Source organism: Parus major, chromosome 1A, assembly GCF_001522545.3.
Source record: "Parus major isolate Abel chromosome 1A, Parus_major1.1, whole genome shotgun sequence".
Classification (NCBI taxonomy): domain Eukaryota; kingdom Metazoa; phylum Chordata; class Aves; order Passeriformes; family Paridae; genus Parus; species Parus major.
The window spans coordinates 45,658,928-45,671,390 of record NC_031773.1 but is presented as its reverse complement, the minus strand read 5'-3'; the positions used below and the strand labels follow the sequence as shown (position 1 = coordinate 45,671,390).

The 12,463-nt window shown below is 43.0% G+C and overlaps 2 protein-coding genes and 1 long non-coding RNA gene across 3 annotated transcripts in view; 2 read left to right on the top strand and 1 right to left on the bottom strand.

The window, feature by feature from the left end:
• Positions 1 to 11,309, top strand: part of LOC107204183 — a 35,327-nt gene extending 24,018 nt beyond the window's left edge. Inside the window, exons 2-3 of the mRNA XM_019006581.2 lie at positions 934 to 1,570; positions 10,816 to 11,309. Of these exons, the coding sequence (XP_018862126.1) occupies positions 934 to 1,570; positions 10,816 to 11,146 (968 nt within the window). The 3' untranslated portion in view covers positions 11,147 to 11,309. The remainder of the gene's footprint in view (positions 1 to 933; positions 1,571 to 10,815) is intronic.
• Positions 1,651 to 6,558, top strand: LOC117244435. The gene is made up of 2 exons (XR_004497537.1): positions 1,651 to 1,796; positions 4,020 to 6,558. It is a non-coding gene; the product is annotated as an uncharacterized LOC117244435 (long non-coding RNA).
• Positions 11,310 to 11,380: 71 nt separating the features above from the next.
• Positions 11,381 to 11,849, bottom strand: LOC107204300 (histone H2B 7). The gene has a single exon (XM_015627182.2). It carries the CDS (start codon positions 11,805 to 11,807, stop codon positions 11,427 to 11,429), a length of 381 nt encoding a protein of 126 aa, XP_015482668.2. The 5' UTR covers positions 11,808 to 11,849; the 3' UTR covers positions 11,381 to 11,426.
• Between the last annotated feature and the right edge of the window lie 614 nt (positions 11,850 to 12,463).

Below are 12,463 nucleotides of genomic sequence, written 5' to 3'. Positions count from 1 at the left end.
GAGGGCACCAAGGCTGTCACCAAGTACACCAGCTCCAAGTAGGGCGTCTCGGACCGTCACTCTCAACCCAAAGGCTCTTTTAAGAGCCACCCACATTTTCAGTAAAAGAGTCGATCACACTTGATACTTTTCGGTGAGTGATGCTTATGTCTGGTAGTCCCTGGGTTAGAACATGCTGTTAAAAGATTAGGGGAAAATGTTTATCCTGCTTAAGTATTCGGAAAGATTTGGGTCGTTTTGTCTGTCTTGCTCTGACAGCTGGTCCCGTAGGTCTATAAAAAGCGTGTTAAGCGCCTAATGAGTTTTAAAGCTATTAAAAGGTTTCTTTCCGTTTTAGCGCATTTGTTCTAATTATTGACAATGACAGTTTGTTGCCCCTTTTAAATACAAGATGTCATTCTGAAGTGACTTGGCCGTAAGCCAAAGTGGCTTGTTTACCCGGAAAACTAGGGATTAGTCTGTAATAATTGAAAGACGATGTTTAGTGAAACCTATAGCAGCGAGCACAGCATATACAAAATGGTATAGAGGACAGCATAATTCTTTAAGTCCTTAAGATTTCATAAGGAAGTGCATAATTAACTACATTAATGTGGAACCGCGGCAGAATTAAGAAATGCCTAAGCGACAACACAATAGGAAATTACAAGCAAATATGAGACTAGGAGAAAAAAATAAAAATAAAAATAATAAAAAAGCGAAGATGAGGGCTTTAACGAAGTTCAGGTAGCTCGGGACGCTCAAGGATGGCTGTATTTGAGTAAACGCCATTTACACATAGGGGGTTAAATCTTGGTCGTCCCGGGCAGAGACCGCGAGAAAAGCACTGCGGAGCCAGAGTAAGAACTCCATGTCTGCTATCGGGCTGCAGCTGTGAGAGTGCTCCGGCCCGTCAGCAGCCCCGCTCGGCAGAGCGGAGCTGAGGGATGACAGAAAAGGGAGCGCGGCATCACCCGCGGAGGGACGGCGGGAGAGGGAGAAGTAAGGGCGGGAGGGCGGGAAGGAAGGGATGTTGGGAGGGGGCGGTGCGGAGCGGGAAGCTGCAGCAGCGGCTCCCACCCGTCCCCATCCTCCCCCCGCTTCCCCCAGCGCGCGGGATTTTCAAACTGTGCCCCGTGGCCAATGGCAGCCGTCCCTTGGCGCTGGCCAATCACAGCGCGCTGCTGCCCATAAATAGCGGCTCCGTGGCCGCTGCTCGCGCAGTGTTCTCCCACTCAGCGGCCGCGGTTCTTGTGCGGGACATGGCACGTACGAAGCAGACGGCGCGTAAGTCGACGGGCGGGAAGGCGCCCCGCAAGCAGCTGGCCACCAAGGCTGCCCGCAAGAGCGCGCCGGCCACGGGCGGCGTCAAGAAGCCGCACCGCTACCGGCCCGGCACGGTGGCGCTGCGCGAGATCCGGCGCTACCAGAAGTCCACGGAGCTGCTGATCCGCAAGCTGCCCTTCCAGCGCCTGGTGCGCGAGATCGCGCAGGACTTCAAGACGGACCTGCGCTTCCAGAGCTCGGCCGTCATGGCGCTGCAGGAGGCCAGCGAGGCTTACCTGGTGGGGCTCTTCGAGGACACCAACCTGTGCGCTATCCACGCCAAGCGCGTCACCATCATGCCCAAGGACATCCAGCTGGCCCGCCGCATCCGCGGAGAGCGCGCATAAGGTGTTGCTTAACGGAGATTTGAGACCATCGAAAACCCAAAGGCTCTTTTAAGAGCCACCACAACGTCACTAAAGGGCTGTAAATTCCTTATTAGCGCTAGGAAGTTTTTTGGGTGGCCTTGCAGTCAAGATCTACCGTGTTAAGTAAGTACTAAATATGCAGTGCTTAGTGTTTATCGTATTTCGTAGGAATTAGATTCTGGCTTTTGCAAAACTAGTGCAGTTCTTTTAAAGGGGTTTTTCTAAAACCAGTTTTTGCTCAGGGTAAGCTGCTTTCTATGTGGTTTTTCTCAGGTAATTTTGTATTCGTGAAAAGTTACTGTTGCGGAAGGGACGATGCTTAAAAGATCGGTGGGTTTTGCCCTCAGCGTATGTCTTAAAAGCATTTGTTCAAACTCCATTTGTAACAGGAAGAAACTTACAGGATCTTGCTCTCATGTTTTGAGTAGTTAAACGCTCTATAAATGCCTCTTGTATTTTGTGAATGTTTTTCTGCCTTTGTCCCTCTACCGTTTTTTCATTTTTTTTTTGCTTTATTCTGCAATATTGTATTCCCCCTCACTCTTGCTTTTGGGAGAGTGCGTGGAACTCACTTTGTTTCTGAAGGCGCAAAAACTCCTTTCCCGCCTTCCCCGGCAGCACTGGCTGTAGTTTTTCTCAGTGTTTTGTCAATCCTGGTCGTGAGTGGTGTCCTGTGGACGTTTTCAGCCCATCTCAAGCATTACTATTTATTTCCGAGATAAATGAATTGCTAAAGTTAGAGGGGATGGTGTTTGTATAGAATGTAAGGTGGAGGTAAGGAAGTTTTATGATTCTGAGTCCCTTTTCCAAGTACTCTGCTCCTTGCTGATGTCTTGTTTAGGACCACGCTCGTGGCATCTTTAATATTTAGATATTTTGGCTTGCATCAATTTTCTGTCATTACTGAGGCTCTCAAAAAGATTTGTTCAATATTTACTTTTAGTAAGAATTTGTGCTTGTTAGAGCACCAACCAAGTGCTTTCTAAAAAGTATCTCTGCTTTAAAATGTGGTGTGTCTAGAATAATTTTTAAATGGAGGCTCTTTCCTATTCATCATGTTCTGTGATTTTTGTGAACCTACCTGGAAAATGGATTTCTCCTTGACTGTAAATTCAGTCACACACACGCCCCTTCGCTCTCCTAGGAAATAGATCTGTTGTTGCCTGATAAATGTACATTTCTAAAATTATTTCTGACTTTTTGGCACCTTTATATACATTAATTCTGCAGGTAGTTTTATGTAATTTGAGGAGCCTGCTGTTCCATTTAATTATTGCAAGTTATGTCCCTTTGGCTTTTCGATGCTACAAATCTGTAAAATCTTAAACCCGTGGCTTTAAGAAGCGTTTGGATTGAGTTAGCCTTCATTTAAACTTGAAAATAAAGAGCCACTAAGAAATGCTTAGAGGAAATATTTCTCCTGGAAATCCTAAGATTGTAGGACTCTTAATTTGCTCTTAATTGCTGATAAGCTTTATTTTAGGAATATTTCTTTCTCTGTGTCAGAAACTTGGACTCTGCAGCAAAATCTGACCAATCCAGTGCCTCGACACCATTTTCTTTCCTCTGTTTTTCTCACTTTCAGCCATTTTCTGTTTCTGAACCTCGGAGGGTTAAAAGAGAGAAGCCTCTCCTGTGATTTCTTCCTTCCCCAGATTTGTTCATTGATGTAGGATTTGCATTTTTACCAACAGATTTTTTAATTTCCGTAGATTACCACTGGGATTGCAGAAATGAGTTTTACTGAAAGCTAACTCATTTCATTTTACCGAGATGGCTAAAGATATGTTTACCAGGACATCTTTGGATATGTTTATAATAAAAAAATTAAAACTCGGGTAAAATAACTTTTTCTAATAGTTTATTTAGAAGATATTTGATGTCTACTTTCTTAAATAAGCTATTGGTCAGAGTACTTGATTTCAGCAAAATGTAGCATCAGAATTTTTTTTTTTGCATCTTCAAGAAACAAATTTTTTTGTGTAGTGAGACAGGGAAACAGGTTTTATTTGCCTTAATCTCTTGTCATTTTTCTCCAGTCTTTTGAAGACCCAATAATGTTTTATTAAATTAAGTATTATTTGGATTCATTCAGAGAGTTACATGTTCGAATTGTAATGAAACCCTAACACTTCATCTGCTGAAAAAGAAAGATGTGCAATGCTTTTTATTTTTTCAGGGCTCATATAAACTAGTCTGAAGTAGTTTTGGGGTGTAATACACAGGAAACAGGTGGCATGTAGACACAGGTGACTAAGTGCAAGATTCCCTAAATCCAGGTGCGAATAAAAGTGGAGGTTCCTCTGGTTCCAGCAAGGTTCAGCTGCATTTCTTTGCTTTTTGCAGGGGAGCCTGAGATAGAAGAATGCTGACAAGTCAAAGCTGGATGTGAGCAAGACCTCTTTGCTGACCAGCTGAGGATTGCTTTGAGAGTTGCTATTGGTAATCAAGGTGCTTTTGCAGGTGATTTTAGATGCTCAGCAAGGTATTAGGCTAGGAATGTAGCTTGCCCTTCAGCCATTCTCCATGGATCAACTGGCTCAAATTAAAATCATGGCTTGGAAGAATATTCTTATCAGTCCAATGGGTAAAATAGAGGATAGCTACTGGCAAATACTTTGTTTCACCCAAATACATAAAAAAGTCTGATGTCAGCATCTTCCTAGAACAAAAATATTTGTATCTGTCCTACTTGATAGCTATTAGTTTCTGAAAAAATCTGAACAGATATATACCCATATTAAGTTTCTCTTTTGAATTAACTATTGTAATGTAAATATTTTGTAAAAGTGGTTTCCATGCAAGCCAGTATGCAAAGAGAGGTCCTAAACATGTTTTCATCTGCAAGTCCCTCTTGTGGGCTTTTTCACAATCTGAATCACCTGTTGGTTACAGGCTTCAGTAACCAGCAGCAGTGGAGTTTGAACTTGGGCAGCCACAGATCTCCTGCAGGCCTGGTCAGAACTGTCCTGCTGCATCATTGCCTCTCTCTTCTCTCACACTTTCAAGTCTTGGTGCATCTTCGAGCTGGGTATCAGCATCTGTCAGGTTGTAGTTGTGCAAACTACACAACACTCTGAACAAACTGTCACAACACTCTGAACACTAATTAAGATTTCACATCATATATTATAAAGTATTTTGTCAGCTACTCCTATTATGGAATTAATTGCACTGGCTGTGATAACAGGGTCTGACCCCAGGATCCTGCTGATTAATGCACTTTTCCAAATAAAAGGTTTCCAATTTGTCTTTTTTTAGTTCTCAGGTTACAGCTTGAGCTGGGTGGATCTGCAGAGAGAGCACTACACCAAAAATTAACCTTCAATCCCATTCAGGCCACCCAGCTCTCAACTCCCAGGTTTGTCAGTAGCTTCTGGTCAATTGTCTCTTTTGTTGGTTTTGTGGGGGGTTTTGGGATTTTTTTTGTGGGTTTTTTTATCTGACATTACCTCAATTCTTGGAGTTGTTTCCTTGGTCCTTCCTTACCTTTTTCATTCTGCTTTGAGCTAGTTGAATGTTAGCAGCATTAGATTTTAAAAAAAGCACTTTTATTTTGGTCAGCTCTTGTGGCCTAATGCTGTAAGCACTCCAGCCATCAATGCTTAAATACTTAATATATCATGAGAATATGGAGAAAACAGTTAATGAAAATGTCCTGTGCAATACTGTGAAGTAGCACAGGATGGAAAGCTCTGTTCTCAGTTAAGTTGTTATGGCAATACCAGTTTTTAGTAATAAAAACAACAAACTGAAGGAACATTGATATATATAAGCAATGCAAACTGAGCTTGAATTAAACCAGTTTGTACATTAAAAATGCAAGCCCGTCTGGCTGGGCGCCTCAGCCCACAGTCTGTGATGACTGATAGGGTTCAGCAAAACAAATCCTGCAGCTCCAGGGACACTGGGGTGGCAAAAGCCATGCCCCAGCCTTGCTCACTCCACACTGGTTTCATCTGTGCCACCCATGGTGCCCTGCATCTCAGTCTTTTAAAGGTGCTTTTAGGTTTGGCTCCAGAGGCACTGGTGCCACCAAAGACCTGCTGAGGTGAACGTGGCACTGCCCCAATGTCGCTGTTGGAGCAGATGCGACACAAAGCAGTTCCGTAAGAAACTTCATCCAAGATTTTATTGTGCCTGTACACAGTGTTTTTATACCCTTCTGGCCTTATAGTGCACCCCATTTAAGTTGCCATCACCACATCACCCCTCAAGTCCATTGGTGGAAGCACTGTTTTGAGAAAGTATCCCCAAAAATCCAAAATACAATTTTGTTTTTCCTTGGTGTTTTTCTCAGCACAGATGTTCCTTGTTTTCCTCTATCTTTATCTTCTTTTTTTTTTTCTCACACATACATAGGAATTCTGCTGGCTTCTTCTTTCTGTTAACTCTTTCATCTGCCCCTCAGCCTGCTGTGGACCCTCTCCACACCCCAACACTGCTTTCTCCACACCTTTCTCTTCCAGACCATCCCTGGTGCTGGGCACCTTGGCCTCAGCCCAAGCCTGCTCTTAGGGAAAGGTTTCGGACTCACAAAACCCACACCTGCAGGGACACTGGGGCAGCAAAGAGCATTTCAAGGGCAGCATGGCCCTGCCCCAACACTGCTTCCTCCTCACCTTTCTCATCTGGGTCACCTGTGGTGCTTTCTCAAGTCTACATGTATTGACAATGTTCAGTTCCATATCTGTTTCCCAGTCCTTCATGTTCTTTTACCCTCAAACACTGTGAGGTTTTGCTACTCCATTAACATGAAGATGCTTTTTTAATGGGCTTGATCACTTTGTCTTTACACATCAACCACGTCTGTACTCTGTGGTGCTGTCCTCTGTTCTCATGTGGAGCTTAATGTAATTGAGATATTAAAATACCAAATTCTATATCCTCTGTGTCCTTATTGCTTCTCTCTCCACATTTTATTCTTGCTCATCACAATCTGTTTCTGAAGATCTTCCATTTCACTTCATGCTATCCCCATGCCATGAATATCTGATGTATTTATGGGTATCCCCTTTCTCTCTGCCCATGGATTTTTATTTTTATGCTATTCCAAGCACAGCACTTATCCATCAAGATGGATCTTTAATGCTATACAAAATTTTGGCCTGTAAGAGCTTCAACTTGTGATGCCATCAATAGGAAAGTAATTGATGCAGAGGGCACATGATATACTTTTCAGTAAGTGTTCCATATGATCCCATTGATTTTAGGGCAGTATGCCAATGTTGTAACGAAAACAAGGACCTAGAGCCTAAGGCATGATGTAAGAAACATGACAAAAAAAAAAACCAAAACCAGACACAAAAAAATGAAAACAAATAAAACAAACAAAAAGTATTTCTGAGACATAACTTTTCAGGAACAGCCAAAAGTCAAACACAAATCTTTGTGTGTTTTAGATGCCAATTCAGTGTGCTGAGGCCTGAATGTTTCCTGAGTTAATTCAGACTACTTCTAATATAGGAAAAACAGGCAAGGTCTCCACTGCACCAATGCAATGATAAATAGCACTTGAGAATTTCTGAATGCTTTGCTGCAGTCAACTAGCTCTGTCAAAATCATTGTCACACTGAGATTGAAGGACTTCTAAGCAACAAACAGGGCCAGATGCAATTCAAGTTAATTACGTTTTCAAATAGAAAATTAAGGAATGTTTTCTTCCCTTCCTTTTTCCTAAATGAAGTATGGTGTAGGTTGTTAAAATTGAATGTTATTTTCCTTATTTGGGCCACTTTTGATCTTCCCATCAGTTCTCCCAGGCAGACTCATCTGACAGGTTCTTATTGTTTTGTTTTTAGGAAAAAGGAATGTTTTTGGAAAAAATTAAGATCATGACATGGATGTGGACTAGTCTACTTCCAGGATAGATGCATTTGAAACTTTAAGGGTGGTAACTATGCAGACACCAAAGAGAAATGGAGGTGTTGCCAACATTTGTCACTCTCAGGCTCCTTTGGTATTCTCAGTCTAGGCCAATATAACAGAAATTTTTCCAGAACAAAAGTGTCACCCCCAGCTCTACATCCAGTGTTTGAAAACTAACAGAGTCAGCAGCATTTCCAGGCCAGTCCTTGCTGTCACCTGTAACTGGGATCTTTAAATGGGAAGAATAGGAAGTTCTTAACATCCTTACAAAATTTATCTTAAATTCATTAAATTTAATGCCCCTAAAATGCATTGCTGTAAGACTACATCAGAATATTTCATAATACACAGTATTTTGCAAGCACCTGTATATGTTGTATTTTAAGAACACTTTCAAGTCCTAAAACTTTATGTCCTCAACAGTTTAGGGGAGGTGAGGCTGGCTTGGTTTTTTTAAACACATTATAAATAATGTTTCAGAGTTACTTTTTATCCTCCTTTGTTTTTTGTTTTCTAAATGTAATAGGCTCATGTGACTGGAGGGTGTCACACACATGCTAATGGATCAATCACTTTCCTGTAGAAAGACTTCAGTTTAAATGTGGGAATTAAATAGGAAGTTGGCTAGTGGTGATTGTAAGAAAGTGATCAATTAGGAAAGCCAAAAGGGGGCCTCATGTTAGGGAAGAATAAAAATCAATTCAACTATGATACATCCCTCAGTGCTGGAGTAACAATTCCAAAACACAAAGTTGCCTAAGTTATAAAATAGATTCTATCAGTAGACTTACAGCTTCATAAAAGAAGGCTGAAGACTTTTGAACAAAGTTGTCTGCTGGAGAGGGAAATAGAAAAAGAGTTAAAAGATAATCACAGATATTAAAACAAGCAAGTAAAAATACCAATGAACCCAAACCCAGAATTGTTTCATTATGTTCCTGTGATTGGAAAAAGTAATTTTTAAAAATTTATCTTATCTTACAAAAAAACCAGCAAATTCCTTTTTGAGGATGTATCTGCCATGCTTTTGACAGGATAAGCCAAAGGAGGTAAGGAAGGACATAAATTTCTTACCCTAGAATGTGGGAGTCAGTAATAAGAATTAAGGATGCTGGGGCATAAGGGCATAGTTAAAATGTGCCCTTAGAAAAAGGACACTTTTTCTTCTCTTTTTCAAAGAAGTTGCATAAAATTTGCCACTGAATATATTTTATAATGCTATGAGTTCTCTGAATATGAAGACCAAATGCAAATTAAAACAGAAGCCACACCAAAATAAAAACCCTAAAAGGTTCTTCAGGATATTCTTCTTTTCACCCTTCTTGAAGACTTACTTCTATGTTAATATTCCTCTATTAACTATAAAGATTATTTATTATTACCAAAAATCAATAGAAATTTGTGAAAATTTTTGCTATTAGGTAAAATGCCAAATGGCCCCAGACGTTTTTTTAATTGTGAAATTGAATTGAATCTCAATATAAATTAGAGTATCCGTGTCAGAAAGGAAAAAGCTATTAGTTTATGCAATTCTGCCTTAATCCAGGAAAATTGGTACTACTAGAACATTGATCTGTAGTTTAGTATTGACAGTTAAAAAGATGAGTAGTGTTCCTATTTGAAATGGTGCATGTTTAACAAGGACATAACCCAAAAATTCATGTGAGAAACCTGAAATAGTCCTTCACTTCCACTACAGTGCAGAACAAGAACAAGTCTCCTACTTCCCTAGAAGGAAGTGTTATAGATACATATTATATTGTTGGCTTTTCACAAATATTAAAATGAATGTTATATGTATAAGGTTAGACAACTTGTTATATTAATCTAGTATATCTAGTTCCTTCTATTATTGATGAAAATTAGAAATAGCAGTATAATATACATATATGTTGAGCTATGGCATAGTATTAAAACAAAAACTGCTTTTGATTGTATAAAGCAAAGACTGAAAAAATAGCTGGAGAGCCCCCTCCATTCTTTGATTTTCTTATCCAGATGAAGACAGCAGTGACCAGAACTCTGGGGGGAGGAATTTACTGCATTTCTGGTATCAGGGAATGTAGATCTCGATGGTGCCAAGAAGATCGATCTATTAGGAAGGGGGCAAGAGAAAACTAAGCAGAAGAACACCAAAGATCCTAAGAATGTATGAATATGTATGAGAATTTATGGATATGTAGTAGGGTTTTGTTTTTAAGGGACAATCCTTTGTTAGTAAGGTGTGCTCTCTTGGCTGAATGGCTGTATCTGTATGCTTTATTTTTTTTCTCTTAATTGTCTTTTTTATTAAACTTTTAAATCCTATAAAAATTATGTGTACCTCGTTTTTCACAGAAGCATTCCCAGAAAATGTTGCTGATTTTTCCTTACAATCTGTTCTTTTAAAATCCTCTAGGCTCTGAGCTTTCCTAGAAATAGTTAAAATGATGCTAGATAGGTAAAGGTATGACAGATATTATGTACATGTTAGCACGGGAGTGCACTTGGGTTTCCAGGCAAACAAACACACAAACAAACAAAGCCAAATAAAAAAAAAAAAAACAACACAGGCGCCAGAACAAATCGCGCTTTAATCCTCTCTAGGGAAATTCGACATTACAATAAAAAACAAAGGGGAAAAAAAAAAAAAAAAGGTGAAAATCCTCTAGTCATGACAAGGATTGAGCGTTTCCTTCCCCTCCTGTTTGAAATAAGAACTAAGTAATAGAAAGAAGCTTTAGGTCGCAGAGGAGAAGGTTAGCAGACATTATATAAATTTTACGGAGGAAGACGTCTATTCAGGCAAAATCTAATAACCAAAAAAAATTAAAAAGGAACACTCGAAACGTCCAAAGGAAAAGCAGAAGCCGGGATAGGCGGGCAGAGAGCAGCGGAGGGGCGGGAGGGCCGGCCGAGTGCCCGCATTGGCAGGATTTTGCCGCAGACCCACGGGGAAGAGAAGGGGGTGCCGGAAGAGGGCACCGCAGTCCCTGCTCCTGCTCCCTGTCTCCTGGCGGAGACGCAGAGCTCCCGGAGAGCTGGCACGGCTCAGGGCACGGCCGGCCCGGGGTGGGGAATGGGGGAGCAGCAGAGAGAGGAGGGGGCGGACAGCGGGGGAGGGCACGGCGGGGAAAGCGCCTGGCCGAGTCTCGCGGGAAGCCTCGCGAGAGGTGGAGCAGGGGGACGGCGGGTGGGGAGTGCAGCGAGACCCCGCCTGCTGCTGCAGTCCTCAAGCAGGTCGGACCGCGGGGAATAAAGCGCAGCTGGGGGCGGGCGCTGGCGCGCAGGGCAGAGCTGTCGTGAGCGCTGCAATGTCTGGTAGGGGCAAGGGCGGTAAGGGGCTCGGCAAGGGAGGCGCCAAGCGGCACCGCAAGGTGCTGCGCGACAACATCCAGGGCATCACCAAGCCGGCCATCCGCCGCCTGGCTCGGCGCGGCGGCGTCAAGCGCATCTCGGGGCTCATCTACGAGGAGACGCGCGGCGTGCTCAAGGTGTTCCTGGAGAACGTGATCCGCGACGCCGTCACCTACACGGAGCACGCCAAGAGGAAGACGGTCACCGCCATGGACGTGGTCTACGCCCTCAAGCGCCAGGGCCGCACTCTGTACGGCTTCGGCGGCTAAACTGAAACCCTTAAAGTTTACACTGTTTTAAGCACCAAGGCTCTTTTCAGAGCCACATAAACATTTCACTACAAGAGCTTGTAATTGCTAAAGCTAGTAACGCAGAGAACAAGTAACCTCGACTTGCTCAATGTTTTTTACTTTGAACGAGGTACTTATATTTTCTTGTATTATGTAATCTACATGATAAAAACCCATACCGTATTTGCAATCGCAGCTCTCTTTATGAACGTGTGGTGGCTCTTAAAAGAGCCGTTTGGTTTATAATTTTAAAATTTTTTTACTTGGAGCTGGTGTACTTGGTGACAGCCTTGGTGCCCTCGGACACGGCGTGCTTGGCCAGCTCGCCGGGCAGCAGCAGCCGCACGGCCGTCTGGATCTCCCGCGACGTGATGGTGGAGCGCTTGTTGTAGTGCGCCAGGCGTGACGCCTCGCCGGCGATGCGCTCGAAGATGTCGTTGACGAAGGAGTTCATGATGCCCATGGCCTTGGACGAGATGCCCGTGTCGGGGTGTACCTGCTTCAGCACCTTGTACACGTAGATCGAGTAGCTCTCTTTCCTTGCTCTCTTGCGCTTCTTGTCGCCTTTCTTCTGAGTCTTAGTCACCGCCTTCTTGGAGCCTTTCTTCGGTGCTGGAGCAGATTTCGCCGGCTCAGGCATCCTTAATGTTGCGTTTCCGAAATCTTCACCGCAGCACAACAACATCGAAAATGGCACCTACCCCCTCTATTTATAATGACGTTATGCAAATGAGAGGATTATAACCTTTCAATTCCTATTGGAGTAAACAGTACAACGTCATTTCATGCACTCCCGTCCTATCACCGCCAGAGCTAAAGCGCTGCATTTACACAGTCCCAGTTGCAGTCAGGGTTCTGGATCTAAGAACATAGAAATGGCAGTGCGCGATGCGTACTGCACTGGGTGGACATGCAGTGGTGCATTTATTCAGTCCTACGAGTATTTGTAATTTTTAAGTTATTACCCTCTTTAGCACTTTAACTGTTCCTCACATGTTTGAAAACCTTAACATACGCAGATAAGGCAGTAATAAACAGCTCTTATTGTGAGATTTGTGGGTGGCTCTGAAAAGAGCCTTGGTGTTTTCATACAGTATGAGCTTTAACAAGTGGAGTTTAGCCGCCGAAGCCGTAGAGAGTGCGGCCCTGGCGCTTGAGGGCGTAGACCACGTCCATGGCGGTGACCGTCTTCCTCTTGGCGTGCTCCGTGTAGGTGACGGCGTCGCGGATCACGTTCTCCAGGAACACCTTGAGCACGCCGCGCGTCTCCTCGTAGATGAGCCCCGAGATGCGCTT

Coding starts and splice junctions, on each gene's coding strand:
- LOC107204300 (XM_015627182.2), bottom strand. CDS start 11,807: ATGCCTGAGCCGGCGAAATCTGCTCCAGCACCGAAGAAAGGCTCCAAG.